The 16,627-nt window shown below is 36.6% G+C and overlaps 3 protein-coding genes across 3 annotated transcripts in view; all 3 read right to left on the reverse strand.

Moving 5' to 3' along the window:
* Positions 1-43: 43 nt before the first annotated feature.
* LOC101243466 (low-density lipoprotein receptor 1) lies at positions 44-12,303 on the reverse strand (the record flags this gene model as incomplete). Its single annotated transcript, XM_004227539.4, is given in 19 exon segments — positions 44-108; positions 401-486; positions 816-984; positions 1,287-1,418; positions 1,737-1,979; positions 2,148-2,264; positions 2,558-2,795; positions 3,033-3,249; positions 3,466-3,646; positions 3,914-4,026; positions 4,272-4,389; positions 4,719-4,753; positions 4,887-5,014; positions 5,243-5,373; positions 9,554-9,651; positions 10,218-10,363; positions 11,061-11,188; positions 11,684-11,797; positions 12,201-12,303. Coding segments are annotated over 19 exon segments (2,502 nt in total), but the record flags the coding sequence as incomplete, so codon positions are not given.
* Positions 5,830-8,848, reverse strand: ci-zf(u1like)-9 (zinc finger protein Ci-ZF(U1like)-9). Its single transcript, NM_001128120.1, is given in 1 exon segment — positions 5,830-8,848. A coding segment is annotated over 1 exon segment (2,682 nt). The 5' UTR covers positions 8,781-8,848; the 3' UTR covers positions 5,830-6,098.
* A 1,001-nt stretch (positions 12,304-13,304) lies between the features above and the next one.
* The window catches only part of LOC778918 (forkhead box protein N1), a 5,391-nt gene continuing 2,068 nt past the window's right edge, over positions 13,305-16,627 (reverse strand). Inside the window, exons 4-5 of the mRNA XM_018817304.2 lie at positions 14,844-15,061; positions 13,305-14,565 (exon numbers count right to left, since the gene is read on the reverse strand). Coding sequence (XP_018672849.2) covers positions 14,335-14,565; positions 14,844-15,061 — 449 coding nt within the window. The 3' untranslated portion in view covers positions 13,305-14,334. The remainder of the gene's footprint in view (positions 14,566-14,843; positions 15,062-16,627) is intronic.

Below are 16,627 nucleotides of genomic sequence, written 5' to 3' on the forward strand. Positions count from 1 at the left end.
TAAACTGGCCTGTTGGGGTAATACAACAATTATATATACTAACCGGGTCATCGGGTAATGGGAGTCGTTTACGTTGCTTCCTCGTTGTAATCTGAGGGCGCGGGTTTGCTGAAATATAGATATCATATATTAGCTACATTCATAGGCTTCATTATTTATCTGCCATAACGACAAGAGCTAAATTCAAAATCAATATAAATATGTTTATGTATCTTAGGGGTAAATAATCTGACAAAGGCAAAATGAGATCCAGTCTAAATCCCAGCCGCCAAAACGAGTGAGAACAGAACATAAACAGAATATATTAAACATAGACACACCATACCCACCACAGACAGAATATATTAAACATAGACACACCATACCCACCACAGACAGAATATATTAAACATAGACACACCATAATTACTTCCATCTTGTGGGGATTGTACAAGCAGGGCGCCAGACGGCTGAGATCGCTTCATACGACTGCATGATACTTCGTGTCTAGGGGTTATATGATGTTTATGTTAAAATATATGATGTTTATACCGGTATATATCTATACGAGGTTTATTAGAATATGTTTTTTTAATTTACTTGGGAAAATACGATCCTGAAATAAAAAAGAAGTGGAAACAGTATTATTTAGCATCTAACTTGTTCATACACTTAGTATTACCACTTTCGGTTGTTGGTTAACAATAGTGGAAACTGTATATGGAACAATAAACTGGTTCTGTAGCCCAAGTTGCCCCATTACCCACTACACCCATAACAGTCTGTATAATTTCACGCTGTCCCATTATCCCAATAAAGTTTGTTACTTCAGTTACCTTTTGTATTTCCACACAAGTCCCACAATTATGATTATAAGTAACAATACAACCATTGTTACAACAACTTGTATAATAATGGGGCGAGAATCCATTACGACATCATCAATGAAGGATTGTGAGCATGAAGTGAATACTTTGGTTCCATTGTTACATAAACAATACGAACCTGTTATGAAACAATCGAATAAATATCTGATAGTTGGTATTAAGTAAATGAGAACCAAATAACTTTAACCACGGTAAAACATTGTACCGCCTACCACAGCGGATAAAGTAGTGCAACGGCCAGCTTATTGCGAGTTTAGAGGCTAATAATCTGACAAATAGTTAATAAATTTAATACGTCAAACATTAAAATAAATTTGGTAGCAGTTGGGCACCTTTAAACTTATCAATGTTGTGTCAGGCCCCTTTACACTTACCAACCTTATATCTGATTAAAATGTCCCAACATAATATTCCACCTACCGTTAATATTATCCACACACACCCCTTCCCCACAACGCATATCATCGCATGTAAATAGCACGCATGATGGTAGTTCATCCCATGAGCCATCACGTGAACATGTTATCACGAACGTATCACGCTGGATATCACCTGCAATATCATATAAATATTATTCATACAGTGGTTGGGAACTTGTGTTGTAACCGAAGGATACCAGGTTCAAGGCCCCCTCACTGCTACCATTGTTGTAGCGTATGTATCCTTGGGCAATACACTTCACGGCAATTGCTTCAACCCAGTGGTCACTAATGGGCTGTCCAAATTATCAGCCATACATAAAACAATCACCCACAAAGTTACATACGTGGTAACTTGTAAGCGGGCACGAAGTGTATGAAACAGAACACCGGTGTTATAACGCACCTCATTACCCCACAAACACAAGAATAAGTTCAATCCAACCCTTACCTTCCCCATGACTCCCAGGTTTGCATTGAAACTTGAGTGTTGTACCAACTTGGTATCCATGCATAACTACCATCGTGCTCACTGTGTTTTCTAGGTGGGTGGGGTGGTGGCAATGTGGTTGTGATGTCACAGGGGTGGCTTGTGATGTCATAGGGGTGACTTGTGATGTCATGATAGTTGGTTGTGACATCACAGATGTTGTTGGTGAGGTCACAGTAGTCCTTGTTGTCGTCGTAGGAATATCTATTATTTATAATTTCGTTTTTTACGCTTTCAAAGCATCTTGCTTTAGCGTGTTTTGAACAAGTTTAAAATTTGATTTGCCAGCATTTACTTATCAAGTAACTACATGGGTAATAATAAAACACTAAACCACTAAATTCACATATACATATATATCCCCAAACTCACCAATGCAAGTTTTCCCATCGTGCCCCAATATCTTCGATGGTGGACATAAACATCGTGATCCCATTGGTCGGTTCACGCATGCATGAGTGCACATGGACGTCGCACATGGGTTGGGTTCTGTAATCATGATGTCATAATGATGTTTATTACATGGTATAATGGGGAGATTCTACAGTGAGGCATGGGACTTTGGATTAAGGCCAGAGTTTACTCAAATATATATTTTACTCCATCAAATATCTTAATAACTCATATAGTAAATTGGTGTCGAACACCAGGATTTAAACCAGAGTTATCTCCATTACATATATTACATACACACAGGGTCATCGGTGAGGCATGACATGCCTAGTAATTAGGTCAATATCTTCGCATTTCACTTCTCTTGCATACAACCCACACAAACTCACGATGTGCGCGTTGTTGCACGGGATGCGCGACGTGCACTGCGAGCACTTTATCCGACATCGCTACTTTAACAATGGGTTCATTGTCTCCCCCCTCAAAGTTCGTGGCTTTCCCAGAGATCGAGTCGAGCCTCCATACCTCCCTCATGTGGGGGTCGGTGAAGTAAAGGTCGTCCTCGAACATAGAGATCGACGACGGGTATTGGATTGGGGAGTTCCCCATTGCACTCGAGAGGATTACCTGCATAGAAATAACTTTTATAGCAGAAAATTTAAAAATGAAATCATAATATTAATTGTATTTGCTCTGAATAAGATTATGAAGAATGAACAAATTAAACAAATGACGGGAAGGAAATTAAACGCGAAGGAAAACTTTTACTTTAATCAATTTTAAACAACTTTTTGAATTTTATCACTCAGAATAAAATTCCGAATAAACAAATATAACTAATAAATGTTCTAAAATAAAAACAACCTTCTGATGACTGCCATCGAGTGACTTGACCCTCACCCTCGCGACCCCCGCCCCGGTTTCACCCCAATACACCAGGTCGGTTATCACATCGACGGCTACAGCGTGTATATGGGGTAGGTCCGTTGTATGAAAGGTGCGGGGTGATGTACCGTCCATGTTCAACAGGGTGAGGTGGGGGTTGGTGGACGGGTTGCCGTGGTCGCACACAATCATTAACCTGTGATGTCATAATGGGGTTTGTTACTTCACTGATAATGTCCAAGCAGGTGGTGGTGTTTAAATAAATGGTTAATATTAAGGAAAAAAAACACTTAAACTTGAAGAGAAGGAAACTCTTTACACAAGTTACCCATATTTACTTTATATGTTTGCTATAGTAAAGGACTAATGAGCTCAAACTCGATAAATGTTGATAGTTATGACATCATCTTACCCTTTATGAGGTAATAATGCAATACATGTTGGTGCTTGATAAGTTGCAAGGTGGATGGGTGTTGTGGTTGTTGGTGTGGCGTCGCTCGTTAACGGGATAACCCCAACACTAGGAGGGGTAAGACGGGTTACATAGAGATTGTACGTCAACCAATCAAAAGCAAGCGAAGTAACGCCGGGTACTGTGGGGAAAAGTCATTTGTTTAAATATAAAATTAATGCAAATAAATCTTATTTTAAAATAGTTTTTTTTAAATTTAAAAAAATATATACAAAAAATATCTTTCCCAATTGTAGCATTAATGTAACATAGATGTTATTTATTTATTACAATACACAAATATTTAGTCGGCTATTTTTGAATGCGATAACGAAGATTTTCATAAAGCACTTTTTTATCTTACAATATATAAAATAAATATTATGAAATATTAATAAACAACACCTACTGGTAGCAATCACTCTCTGCTGCCCAGTAGCAGCCATTGTATGAATATTCTCGGAGTTGGAATCCAACCAGAACAATATGTTGGTGTTGGTGTCGTACTGGATCGCTGTGATTCTGTGATTATTGAATAAAACGTTGTTTAGATTCTATTTAAATACTGACGATGCCATTTACGCGATATATACATATATTATTATTATACAATTTGTTGGACTTTTTTTTTAATACGAGAATACGATAGCGAAGATCAAATTAATTAAACCATCAAAGGGAAAGAAATTAGCAACAAAACGACAGTCGTTAAAACACTTTACGGGTAAAACTACTTGATTTCAATGTTTATGAACTACAAAACTTACGAAGCGTTTTGGTTTGGGTCGACCACTATGACATCATCGCTACGCATGAGCGACGATGCATGAAGGGTGATTCGACGAATCTGATTGGACGATGAAAAATATAAAGAAGGGGAAACACCTGGAAAAGAAACATTAGGCTATAAAATAATAATTGAATTATATTCTTTACAAAAGAATATATTAACTGCATTGTTATCATATGTTAACAGAATGACTGTTAGTTTAATAAAACAACACAACAATATTAATCTCTTGGAATATGATGGCGAATATTAAATTAATTAAAACAACGAAGAGAAAGGAATTACCAGCAAAACGACAGTCGTTAAAACATTTTCACTAATATAGGAATAAAGGGAGTGAAATAATAGATATACAATAATAGATATCTAAACCCAACATGTGATATAATGAAGTTATTAATATTTAAAACAAACAAAAACCCACCGTCCACTTTGCATTCAAAGCCATTTGCTTCCAAACTGGAAAAGAATTTTAGGTGAAACTTTTAATAGTAAGTAGGTAACGTATGAAAAGTAACAAATTTAAACTACAAGACAGACTTGTTATCGGGTAAATAAAGTTTTTGAACATAAGTCAATCAAACCCACCCACCTAAACCCTGGGTGGCAGTAACACCTTGGTCCACTAGGTGTAGCTATACATAAATGATCGCAAACGATTTCCCCTCCGTTCATGTTTCGGATAAAATCATCGTTTTTACGAAGTCGGCACGTGGATACCTGGTGGAGATAAATGTGACAGAAAAATACTGTGCATATATCTGAAAATACTGCACTTGAACTTTGTATTTATATATAAAAAAACCTTCATGGAAATGATATATAGGTATACTTATGTATATGTAAAATATAGAATAGACATAAAAAAATAAAATATTAGAAAGACTATAAAATTAGAAATGTCAAAAATATGAAAATATAGAAGTAAAATAAAGTGCCGATAGTTACCTGACAAGTGAGGCCTTCATCCAAGCCATCCACGCAATCGTTACGACCGTCGCAAGCTCGGAATATCGAATAACAATTTCCATCGCATTCAAACGCACTAATGTTGCATGGGTTGGCTGGGGTTGGGGGGTCTGTAATGAGGGGGGTTGAATATTATATAGCTTTGTAATGTTGGTATAATAACATTAAACTTTAAAACATAACTAAAAGGTTTTTAACTTGTTCATATCACATTGAATACGATAGTGAAAATCAAAATCAATAAAAAAATATATAGGGGGTTGGGAGGGTTTATTATTTAACAAACCTAGTATGAAAACTTTAATTTGATTTCTTCAGCATGGGAAGCAGAAGTGTATGTTTACATTAAAACTGTTTATAAAATAAACAATCACTTTTTTTCTTGGTTTTGACATTTTATAACAATGGTATTGAAATTAAAGTATTTGCTTCTACCCCGGGCATCATAAACGAGATCTTCCGTGTTTGATTGGCATACAAAGTCCAAATAATAAAAACAACCAAACTCAACATTCACAAATTCCTGAACTCTGCTAACAACAACAAAGCAATATGAGAAGTTTGAAAATTATTACACAAGACATAACAGCATCCATGTTTATTACACATAGTATGCAGCTGGGTATGTACACATGTGTTGTAACATAATGTAAAGCCGTGATTGAACAAAAGAACAGGTAGCGACCAAATTGTAAATCAAAAAAAGACAGAAAAAAAAATATCGTTTTTGAGAATAAATTCAATATTTTAAAATTAAATCAAAATAGAAACAACTTTTAAAAATATTTTTTTTATTGAATTTTAAAAAGATTCATTTTTTGAACTGAGCTCCGATTTAATACAAGCTGTGGGTTAGTAGTTGTGCCTTCTTTTTGTGTCTTTTACCCCGGAAGTGTGATTTCAAAGCATAATTTTTAGTGAAACCTATGTTACATACGTTACACTTGTAAGGTCTTTCACCGCTGTGTTTGAGGAGGTGAACTTGTAAGTGGTGTTTCTGATTAAATCTCGCGTCACAAATATCACAACTATAAGGTGTTTCACCCGTATGCAGTAAGTTATGTATTTTCAATGACCTGCTGGTTAAAAGTTTCTTGTTACAGACCCCACATTTGAATGGTTTTTCACCAGTGTGTTTTCTTTGGTGTATTAATAACTTATCCCTCCGTTTATACGTAGCTCCACAAATATCGCATTCAAACGTAACTGTCCCCAAATGTGATAAAGAATGAAGGGTCAAAATAGACTCGCTTGCGAATGTTTTTTTACAGACGTCGCACTGGTAGGGCTTCTTACTGGCATGAATTTGCTGATGTGTCGTCAAACGCTGTTTTGATGTAAAGGCAGATTCACAAAGATTACATTTATAAGGTTTTTCACCTGTATGTGCGAGACTATGGCGTTTCAAATGTGAATTTGAAGCAAATGATTTGTTACAAATCACACATTTGTATGGCTTCTCGCCAGTGTGGACTCTTTGGTGAATTTGAAATTGGCTTTGACGACCGAAAGCCTTTTTACATATGTCGCATTTGTATGGCTTCTCGCCAGTGTGGGCTCTTAGGTGAATTATTAAGTGGCTTTGATAAGCAAAAGCCTTTTCACAGATGTCGCATTTGTACGGCTTCTCACTAGTGTGGACTCTTTGGTGACTTGATAAACTACTAAGTTGTGGAAATGTTTCGTTACAGATCTGGCATTTGAAATGCTTATGGTAAACTTGTTTATGTCTCACCAGAAGTTTTTCACCACCGAACATCTGGCCACAAATATCGCACAACAGCTCCGTATCTTCATTATGGTGGTTGGATAAATGTTTGTTAAGGTCTTCAAAGTTCTGAAACGAGAACGAACACTTGTAGCAAGGGAATTGGTTAAACTGACTTTTTACATCACCTTGCACAGCGCTTGCATGTTTTAACAACACTATGTCACCCAACCCACAAGCAGATTCCGCTACAAATTTCTTACTTTCCGAAGCAGGATTTTCATCTTGTACATCCATAATATCATCAATATCTTCTTGTAGATGGCTGGAGGGTTTTGGTGTCGCCTGGTTAAGCTTTTCCTTAATAACAGTAACCGTTTGAACTGGAACCTTTAAATTCTCATGAGCTTTTGGTGACTCTTGGCCAACATTTTCATTGTTACCAATCTTCTTTTTAACAATAACCTTTTTAACAATAATTTTTTTACCAACAATTTCCTTTTTAACAAAATTCTTTTTACCAATATTCCTTTTACCCGGTTTAACTGTTAAAGTGGGTGTTTTTTGCTTATTGTTATTGCCTTTTTTGAGAAGTTTTATTTTATTGAGTTTAACTTTAGGTTTTGATACTTCCGAATTAGCTTCGTCATCCAATTCATCCACCATGTCCCAACTCGTGTCCACTAGCTTGGGCGGGTTCAAACCCTCCATCTCAACCACTGGAGGTTCAATTGAAGCCAAATTAACCACCACGGCGTGAGGATTCACTGAGGCTTCTTCTCCAATATTATCCTCTTCAATTCCAATGTCCTCATTTTCATCATTCTTGTCCCCATTTTTTAAAAACGCTGGTTTTAATTTTGGATCCCTCAAATTTATTTGTTGAAACTTTTCTTCATATTGTTCTTTTCGCATCCAAGCTAAACTAACAACAACAACATCTTTTGGTGAGCAGGCAGGCAACTTTGGCTTGTTTTGATTAACCATACGTTTTGAACGGTTTCGTTCTGAAGCCGTAGCCACTGCTTTTGAAATAATTTCTTGATTTTTCTTTTTCCTTGGGGCACCACGTAGCTTTTTATCCTCAACAGGAGGTAACGGTTCGTTCGGGTGGTTCCGTTTTATGTGAACTCTCAAAAAAGCTGTTGATTGCAACACTTTACCGCACGTTATGCATTCGCGGTGCTGACCTGGGGGGCCACGCGGCAACTTTTGCTCAACAGGGGGTAACGGTACGTTCGGGTGGTTCCGTTTTATGTGAACTCTCAAAAAAGCTGTTGATTGCAACACTTTACCGCACGTTATGCATTCGCGGTGCTGACCTGGGGGGCCACGCGGCAACTTTTGCTCAACAGGGGGTAACGGTTCATTTGGGTGTTTCCGTTTTATGTGAAGTCTCAAATGAGCTAGTGACTGCAACACTTTACCGCACGTTATGCATTCGCGGTGCTGACCTGGGGGGCCACGCGGCAACTTTTGCTCAACAGGGGGTAACGGTACGTTCGGGTGGTTCCGTTTTATGTGAACTCTCAAAAAAGCTGTTGATTGCAACACTTTACCGCACGTTTTGCATTCGTGGTGCCGACTTTTGAGATGAACCAACTTATGATCATTCAATGAGGTATTAGAAACAAAACATTTTCCACAAAGTTCACATTTAAACGGTTTGTCACCCGTGTGCGACCGCATATGTAATGCTAAAGTGCTTGGTGTTCTCATAGGTTTAGTGCAAACGGTGCACCACAACGGACCGGGAATTCTTTCGCTATTTTTCGGCCTACCCAATTTAGCTTTCACAATCCCTGCCATTTCTCAACCATATGTAGACTATCGTTGCAGTACTCGACGAAATCTTTCCGCAAAACTTGTTTTGAATTATATTGTGTTATGGCGTTTTCGCGTTTTGACGTCACTAACACGTGATATCAGCAAAGCGTGACGAGAATTAATTTTTATTACGGAATCAAAAATTAGTTTATTATTTTTAGATAGTCATTTATTTTTAATTAAATAAGGAAAACAAATAAATAGTATAATTTAGATTTATTTAACAAAAATAGGGTAATTTAATCTAAATTTAACTGCTAAGACACTTACCAATTTTAAGCTGGTTACGCACTCATACGTACCCACCTAGTGTTAAATACAACCACAAACAAATTTCCGCATGGTATCGGTGCAGGACTCGCAGTTTTAAAATTTATAAAAAAAAACTTCGCTTAGGCGTTTATAATCAAATAATAAAAAACATACTTACAGAAATAAAAAGTATGTAATTTTAACTTGGTTCACAATTATGTGCAACTTTGTTGTTACACTTTATAGCTGATAAATTTTAAATTAATATTTACTTTAAATGTAATAAACAAAAATATTTTAATTTTATTAAAAAATAATTTTGGGGTCATTACTCCCCAAGTTTAAGATGGTTATGCACTCTTGTGTTCCACCTAGCAATAGTTACAACCACAAACACCACTCCGCATGACGTCGCTGCACGACGCGCAGTCTTTTTAATTTTAAAACCCCTTTTTTAAACACTTCCCAAGCTAAATAGTCTACTTAACCATAAAAAACCGTACCAGCTTGACCACAATGCGATTCATCTTCTCCGTCAACGCAATCTTTGACTCCATCGCAAACCCAATGCTCACTAATGCATAGGCCAGTCTTGTTGCAACTAAATAGTAAAAAAAAAAACATTAATTTAATTACACCAACGTTTCGTCTGTTATCTGGCAAGCGATCATAATATCGTAGACATGTCTGTTTCAATTTGTAATGTTGGCATCAAGTGTAGATTTAGAGTTATCTATATATCAAATATCTTCTTTATAGAGATACTGTATATACCTATCTATCTCCATTGTGTCGTGTATAAACGTCACAAACATCGTTATGCTGTATTCCATTGTTACGTATACCTACCTACTATTATGTTACACGCACTACATACTTTTGGTGGATATCATCTTATATTCAAGGTATTAGTTAATTATACCTTGATTTAAATGCAAAATTGTAACTGCAGTGAGCGTAAGTTGTGTTCACTTGTTACGCTATGTATATTTTTATGTTTTATGCGTTTTGTTGACTGTTGTGTTTAATGTACATCCGCCATAAATTGCCTGTATATTATATATGGTATGTTGATTCTAAAGCAAGATTACATTTGGATAAGGTAGCTAACAAGTTTTATTTTCGTGTTCATCGTTAATTAATAATAACCATCAACCAACAACTCACATCACATGTCCATTCAAACAAACATTGGAACATCCCATCTCATCCGAGTTATCGCCACAGTCATCCTCATTGTCGCATCTCCATTCCATCGGAATACACATGTTGTTACCGCACATATGGAACAGTGTTACGTCACAATCAACATTCTGAAATAACAATAACACAATTTATCTTTTTGAACACGATAGCGAAGATCGAAATAATTAAAACAACGAAGTGAAGGAAATTAGTAACAAAACAAGAGTCGTTAAAACACGCTTTAAGTAAAATATGCGCGGAATATAAAAATAACAATGGCGGTTGTTAATTTAGCCTTAGCGCGATTATCGGCCTGTTGTTAATTGTTACGGAATCGAGGGTTATTATGACGTCACAACGATGTAAATTGAATGGGAGAAACCGCAACATTGTGACGTCATAAACATATCGCGATCGGACAAACACGATGTTCAAGATTGTAAAATAACAAACGAACATTCGAAACATCCTGTGCAACCATTGTTAAACGATTGTGACGCAGCAATTACTTGGACTATGACGTCACAATAAATATTTTTACAAAATAAATAGAAGTAAGAAGAAAGTTTCTTTAGAAAACCTTTGAAGCTGTGTTTAGCAATTCCCCCAAACCATGTTGCGTATGACATGGGATAAAATGAACATATTGGCTTACGAGTTCCCACACATAAGTAACTTTGTAGGTGATTGTTTTTATGTATGGCTGATAATCTAAACCCATTAGTGACCACTGGATTGGAGCAATTGTCGTTAAGTGTCTTGCCCAAGGACACATACGCAAACAATGCCCATAAACTAAAACACCGTATATATCAACAAACTTACATGGTATGTACAATTCGATTCATCCGATTGGTCTCCCATGCAATCGTATTCACCATTACACACCAATACATCGGATATACACATGCCGTTGTTGCATTTATATTCGCTGGGTGAGCATTCTCGGGGTGCTGGGGTGAAATAAGGGGGTTATATGGGGTACTTGGCTTGTAGGGTGTAAAAAGGGGTAGTGAGGCAACTATGGCCGAAATTCCTTGTCCCATGGCTTTTACTTGTGTATTTATAATAAGGTGGGGGAAGACGGGACACCCTTTATTCTATTTTCTCGTCCCATTTGGTAGTAAACAAAGAATATTCAAAGAATTATAAAATCGTATCCTTACGACTGCTATAGACCGTTGTTATTTGTTTTGAACAAGATCAGGATATCACGTGCTAAAGGTGTCCTATCTTCCCCCAACCTACTAACTATACCACGGGGCAGACGAAACGCTTGTGCAAAAATTAATAACGTTTTACTAGAAGAGCTGCTTTTTTCTCGTGTTACATTGTGAGTATTCAACTTTCGATAATAAAAACTTCCAAACTTTACTATAAATAGGTAAACATGATTGCATATGTTTAATATAATGTTGATATGCAAGTAGCATTAACATTAAACTTACGACAATTATCTGGATTCTCGTCCGACCAATCCAAGCAATCGAACTGTCCATCACAACGCCACGCGGAGTTGATTGACAGCCCGTCGTCACACTTCCATACCTCTGAACTCGTCACTATGGGGGGTGTATGACGTCATTAGTTGTGACGTATGCAACAAGCAACGTCATCAAATATATTTCGGCGTCATCGCACGTGTGACGTCACATGGAAAAATAATTTATCTGACAACAAAACGATAGACGCGGATCGCGAATTTATTTCTGACGTAATCAATCTTAATTATGACGTAAAAAACGATATTGTTACAATCCGCGGTTAGGGGTAAAAATTAACTTTATAAGGTTAATTAACAATTTATGCTTAGTTACATTTATATTTCGCTCTTTGGATGCGATGGCGGAAACTAAATTAATTAAACGACCAAAAGATAACGACAGTCGTTAAAACACGCTATAGGGAAATCTTTTATTAAATGCTAAAATATTTAAATAAATATAATAAACAAACAAAACTCACCCGAAATAAAACACACGAAGAAAGCAAATTGAACAAAACCCATTATAACAAAACAACGTTCCTCTAAGCAAGTCCTACTAAAATAAGGTTGGATCAGATTTTTAGTGAAGGTACCACATGTTTCACAGTGTTGCCAGACAAAAAAAATACTTTTAAAAATATTATTATTATTTTTTATAATTTTGCAAAAAAAAAATTAGAAAAATTATTATAACTTTTTTATTAAAATTAAAATCTCTAGAAAAAGTACTTGGTCAACACTGTAGTAATCAGCACCAAAATTAAAATCGCGTTTTTGCGTTTTTCACGTTTTCGCATGAAGCGTTGTTACGTCATAATGAAACAAACAGTGAAATCTTCGCGATTGAGATTCTTTGTTTGTTCCACTATGACGTACTTCCCTATAATGCGACGATTATGACGTAACAGATAAATCAAGTTAAACTTTGATTCATGCGTCACAATAGATAAGTTATTCGTCACAATCCAGTGTTTCCTTTATATTTCAAACAAAAATCAACATAGCTGTCAATCTATAAAATACTATTTTAATTTTGGCTTCAAACCAAAAGGTTGTATACCCGGCAACACTGACATTTTTCTCATGTCCAAAATATTTTTACGATTTTTAAAATCGTTAAACTTCCGCGATTCGGGAGGAAATTCAAATATTCTGACGAAATAACGACCACTGTGACGTCATACAGACTCAGTGACGCAATAAACGTCTAAATTGGGAATTAGAATTTTATATTTCCGACATTTATGACGTAATAAACACCTAATTCTATCTGATTGTTATTTCCGCTACTCCCTTGTGACGTCACGATCGACTATTATGACTCACTATGGTACCTGTCGCTGTCACCGCGCTAATGTCGTCTCTTATTGTGACCAAACTTTTATAAGACCCGAGAAATCTTGAGAAAAAGTTTTGTAACGTCATAATTAAATACGCTTCTTACTCGCTGTGACGTCATAATGCGGGAGATTCTTTCGCGCGAAATTCGAATTCTGACTTTGATTCTGAAACTTCTGTATTGTTACGTCACATTCTCTTCAGTGACCAAACATATTGACTATGACGTAACGATTGCAACAAAATAGAAATAATAGATTTTATTCTGTTTTAAAAGTCTACATGAGTCAGTGTGTGTCTAATAATGTTTCTATGTTGGTGAGTATGGCTTGGGGGTGGGGTGGTAAAAAAATTGCAAAAAAGTAAAAATTAATTAAACTTTGTGCAAATGTGAGTTCATAAGGCAAGGTCACTTTGTTGAGATTTGAAAAAATCCGAAAAATCCAAAATTAAAAAATATTTGGAAAAATATAAATATTTTCAAAATTTGAATAAGTTTTAAAAAAATTTAAAGAAGTTTAAAATTGATTGACAGTTTGTGATAATGTTAACAGTGATGCGCAATCAATAATCACAGTGAACTGGCAACACTGGGTTGTCGCACAGTGAACTATAAGATTTTTATGGGACATAAACATAACATAAAACTGTGCGTGCAAATTAACGAATGAAAAATTAACATTAATTAAAATTAAGGTAGAACGTGATATCGTGAAACTACAAGCATAGGCGCCAAACCTGGGGTGGCAGGGTGGGCAGGAAGACCCCCAATTTTCTACATTAATCGGTAAACATTACAACCAATAAGTTAGATTGTCTAACTATCCCTGCCTCCCCTGTGTTTTAAGTTTGTCGCCTATAATTAAACTAATACAATATTGCAACAATGTGACGTACATGATAAACAAGGTACCAGCAAGTGTTATGTTAAAGTACGTACCACAAACTGGTATGTAAAAGCTAGCGTATATAAGCAGCTCTGCACGAGCTCAATAGAAATCTTATACCAACCATAGAAATATTATAGCGAGCCTAAAAGAGCAGATTTTACGGGAATTTCAAGATTCATCTAAACAGCTTTTACCCACTATCTAATAAGTAGCTAAATACCAACAAGGAAAAATTAACATTTTCAGGAACATTAAATTCAATCAAAATGAACTGAAAAAATAAAAATTTAGGAAAAAAAAAACAAATTCGTAAAAATAAAAAAATTGAACAAATTTGAATAAAAACAGAAAAATTCAAAAACCTCGTAAAAAGAAAAAATGAAGATCAATGAAGCATGACGGGCTTCGTGTTGAAGAATTGAACGTCGTTACCATGGAAACGTCCACCGGGGGTGAATAACGGGGGGTCGTCTGATGATGTCACTTGTTCACTCATGTGTGACGACCCCGGGTCAGGAAGGGGGTTTCCCGTTTGACCCCCACTATCATCAAAGGGGTCAACTGGCCCCACGTCAAGAGGGGGTAACGTGGCCCCGGAACCGTCCCATAGCGAACCCTGTGTGGAAACGCAGGTTATTGTAATATAGTCAACATTATGCTTGGTTTGGGTTGAAACATGGATTAATCAACCAGTAACATGGGTTAATTGACTTCCATATTATCTACATATGTTATTATGATAACGCCATATATTTGATACACATGGCATCTACTATACATCAAAACCTACATATACAAGTTACCCCCATACACAGTATATAATGGTATTCCACAACTGTATATACATATATATATATGATACCCACAACTGTATATACATATGATACCACCTACTTGTAACATGGAGAGATCGGCCAAACTTGAATCAAGGTCGATCTCGTTGAGGTTTTGTGTTGGTATCGAATCAACTAGCGAACCAAACATACTCGAACCCCCTGATGATGAATGGGGGGAGGTGGTGTGTGATGTCATAGAGGTGGTGTGTGATGTCATTGATGTGGTGTGTGAGGTCATAGAACGATTGTTAGGGGTTGAACTATTTTCAGGAGTGCCTAGGGTATATCAGGATAATGTTAATGCTTGGAAAAAACACAGGTTTTCTGGTTAATTTTAACACAAAAGTAACATCTCATATATAAGATACAATTGGCTGCATTCTCTAATTAAAAAAGATACTGATGATGTTATTTTACAGTAAACTATTTGTTAAGGGGAAACACGTGGGTTTTCGGGTCAGTTTACAAATAAAATGCATGGTAGCAAAAACAGAATATGGGCATTGTCCCAACAAACTAATTTTAGTTATTTCTAATGTTACAAAGTACCATATACGTGCTAATATCACCCTACTATACGTACCTATATGGTAACTATTATTGGGACAGCCAAATAATTGTCGTGGTTGACGTTGTCTCCCCGTCATAAAGTGAAACGTAGACGAGTGGTTTGCTGCCACACGGTGGCCGGGTGTCATTGGTTGTCTGCAACACAAGGTGGAGCTAGTGGTAATGTGACTTACGTATGCATATCTTTACATATAATGTGGGTGAAATAGATTTTCCTGTTATTGTTTATTGACCACAGGCAACCCATCAGTGAGCAATATAAACATAAAGCTTTAACCACAAAGTAGCAAAACTACTGTGGTAGCTTATATTTATAATATTTCCCCAACACACATACAGTAGTTACTTACACAATATATAAATGGCTCGCTTATAATTTATAGACACCCACCTATACTGTTGGGGTGGGTAGTGGTGTGGGGTGGTGGGTAACGACATTGAACCCCCCGGGTGTAAATGTTGTGGCGACCCCACACAAACAGGAGGGTACTGGTACCCAGGCCAGGGTGGGGTACGGACAACCCGTGCCCAGCCATGCTCAACATTCGACGACGAGTCGCTTCTTCATCGGATCTTCGTAATTCATCCATTTCGCGATCAAACTCCTCTGTGATGTCATAATATAATGGTGATGTGATGTCATTATATGTATTATGTTGTTGCTGCCAGGTGTGTTATAAGTGTGAAAGTTGCCCAATTCTTCCCTATCACACTCAAGGAGTTGTGTTATTTTATAATAGATAACTATACACCATACAAGTTGATACAAGAGTTATATATTGGACAAAGTTCACAAAACAGTTAGCGGCATACCCTAAAACACATCAACCATACAAATATTATTATTACAACACCTTATAGGAAATCAGTACAAAAATAGTTTATGTTAAATATAAGCCACCCTACCAGGATTCGACATGGACTTCCTAATCGCTTCCGGATCCTTCCGTTTCCACTTTTGTACTTCTTCCTCCATCTTACCAACCTTGGCGGGGTTCAACGCCCACAAACACCCCTTGCGTTGGGTGCCGTTGGGTTTCTCCACCTTCAAGTTTAGTATGGGGTGTATTAACATGTTGTTACATTGCAGGGTTTCTACCTGTACTGTTAGCATTGCCAAACTGTCAAATACTCAACAGAAATACTAATGTATCATCTCTGGTGTTGACATCATATGTTTTAGCATCCCAAGTTTTAGGCTTAAATAGCTTTTGGCCTGCTGTTAGGTGTCTACACCCAGACTATTGACCATTATGATGTCATTTTGATCCT

The sequence above is a fragment of the Ciona intestinalis genome, unplaced genomic scaffold (assembly GCF_000224145.3).
Source record: "Ciona intestinalis unplaced genomic scaffold, KH HT001249.1, whole genome shotgun sequence".
Lineage (NCBI taxonomy): Eukaryota > Metazoa > Chordata > Ascidiacea > Phlebobranchia > Cionidae > Ciona > Ciona intestinalis.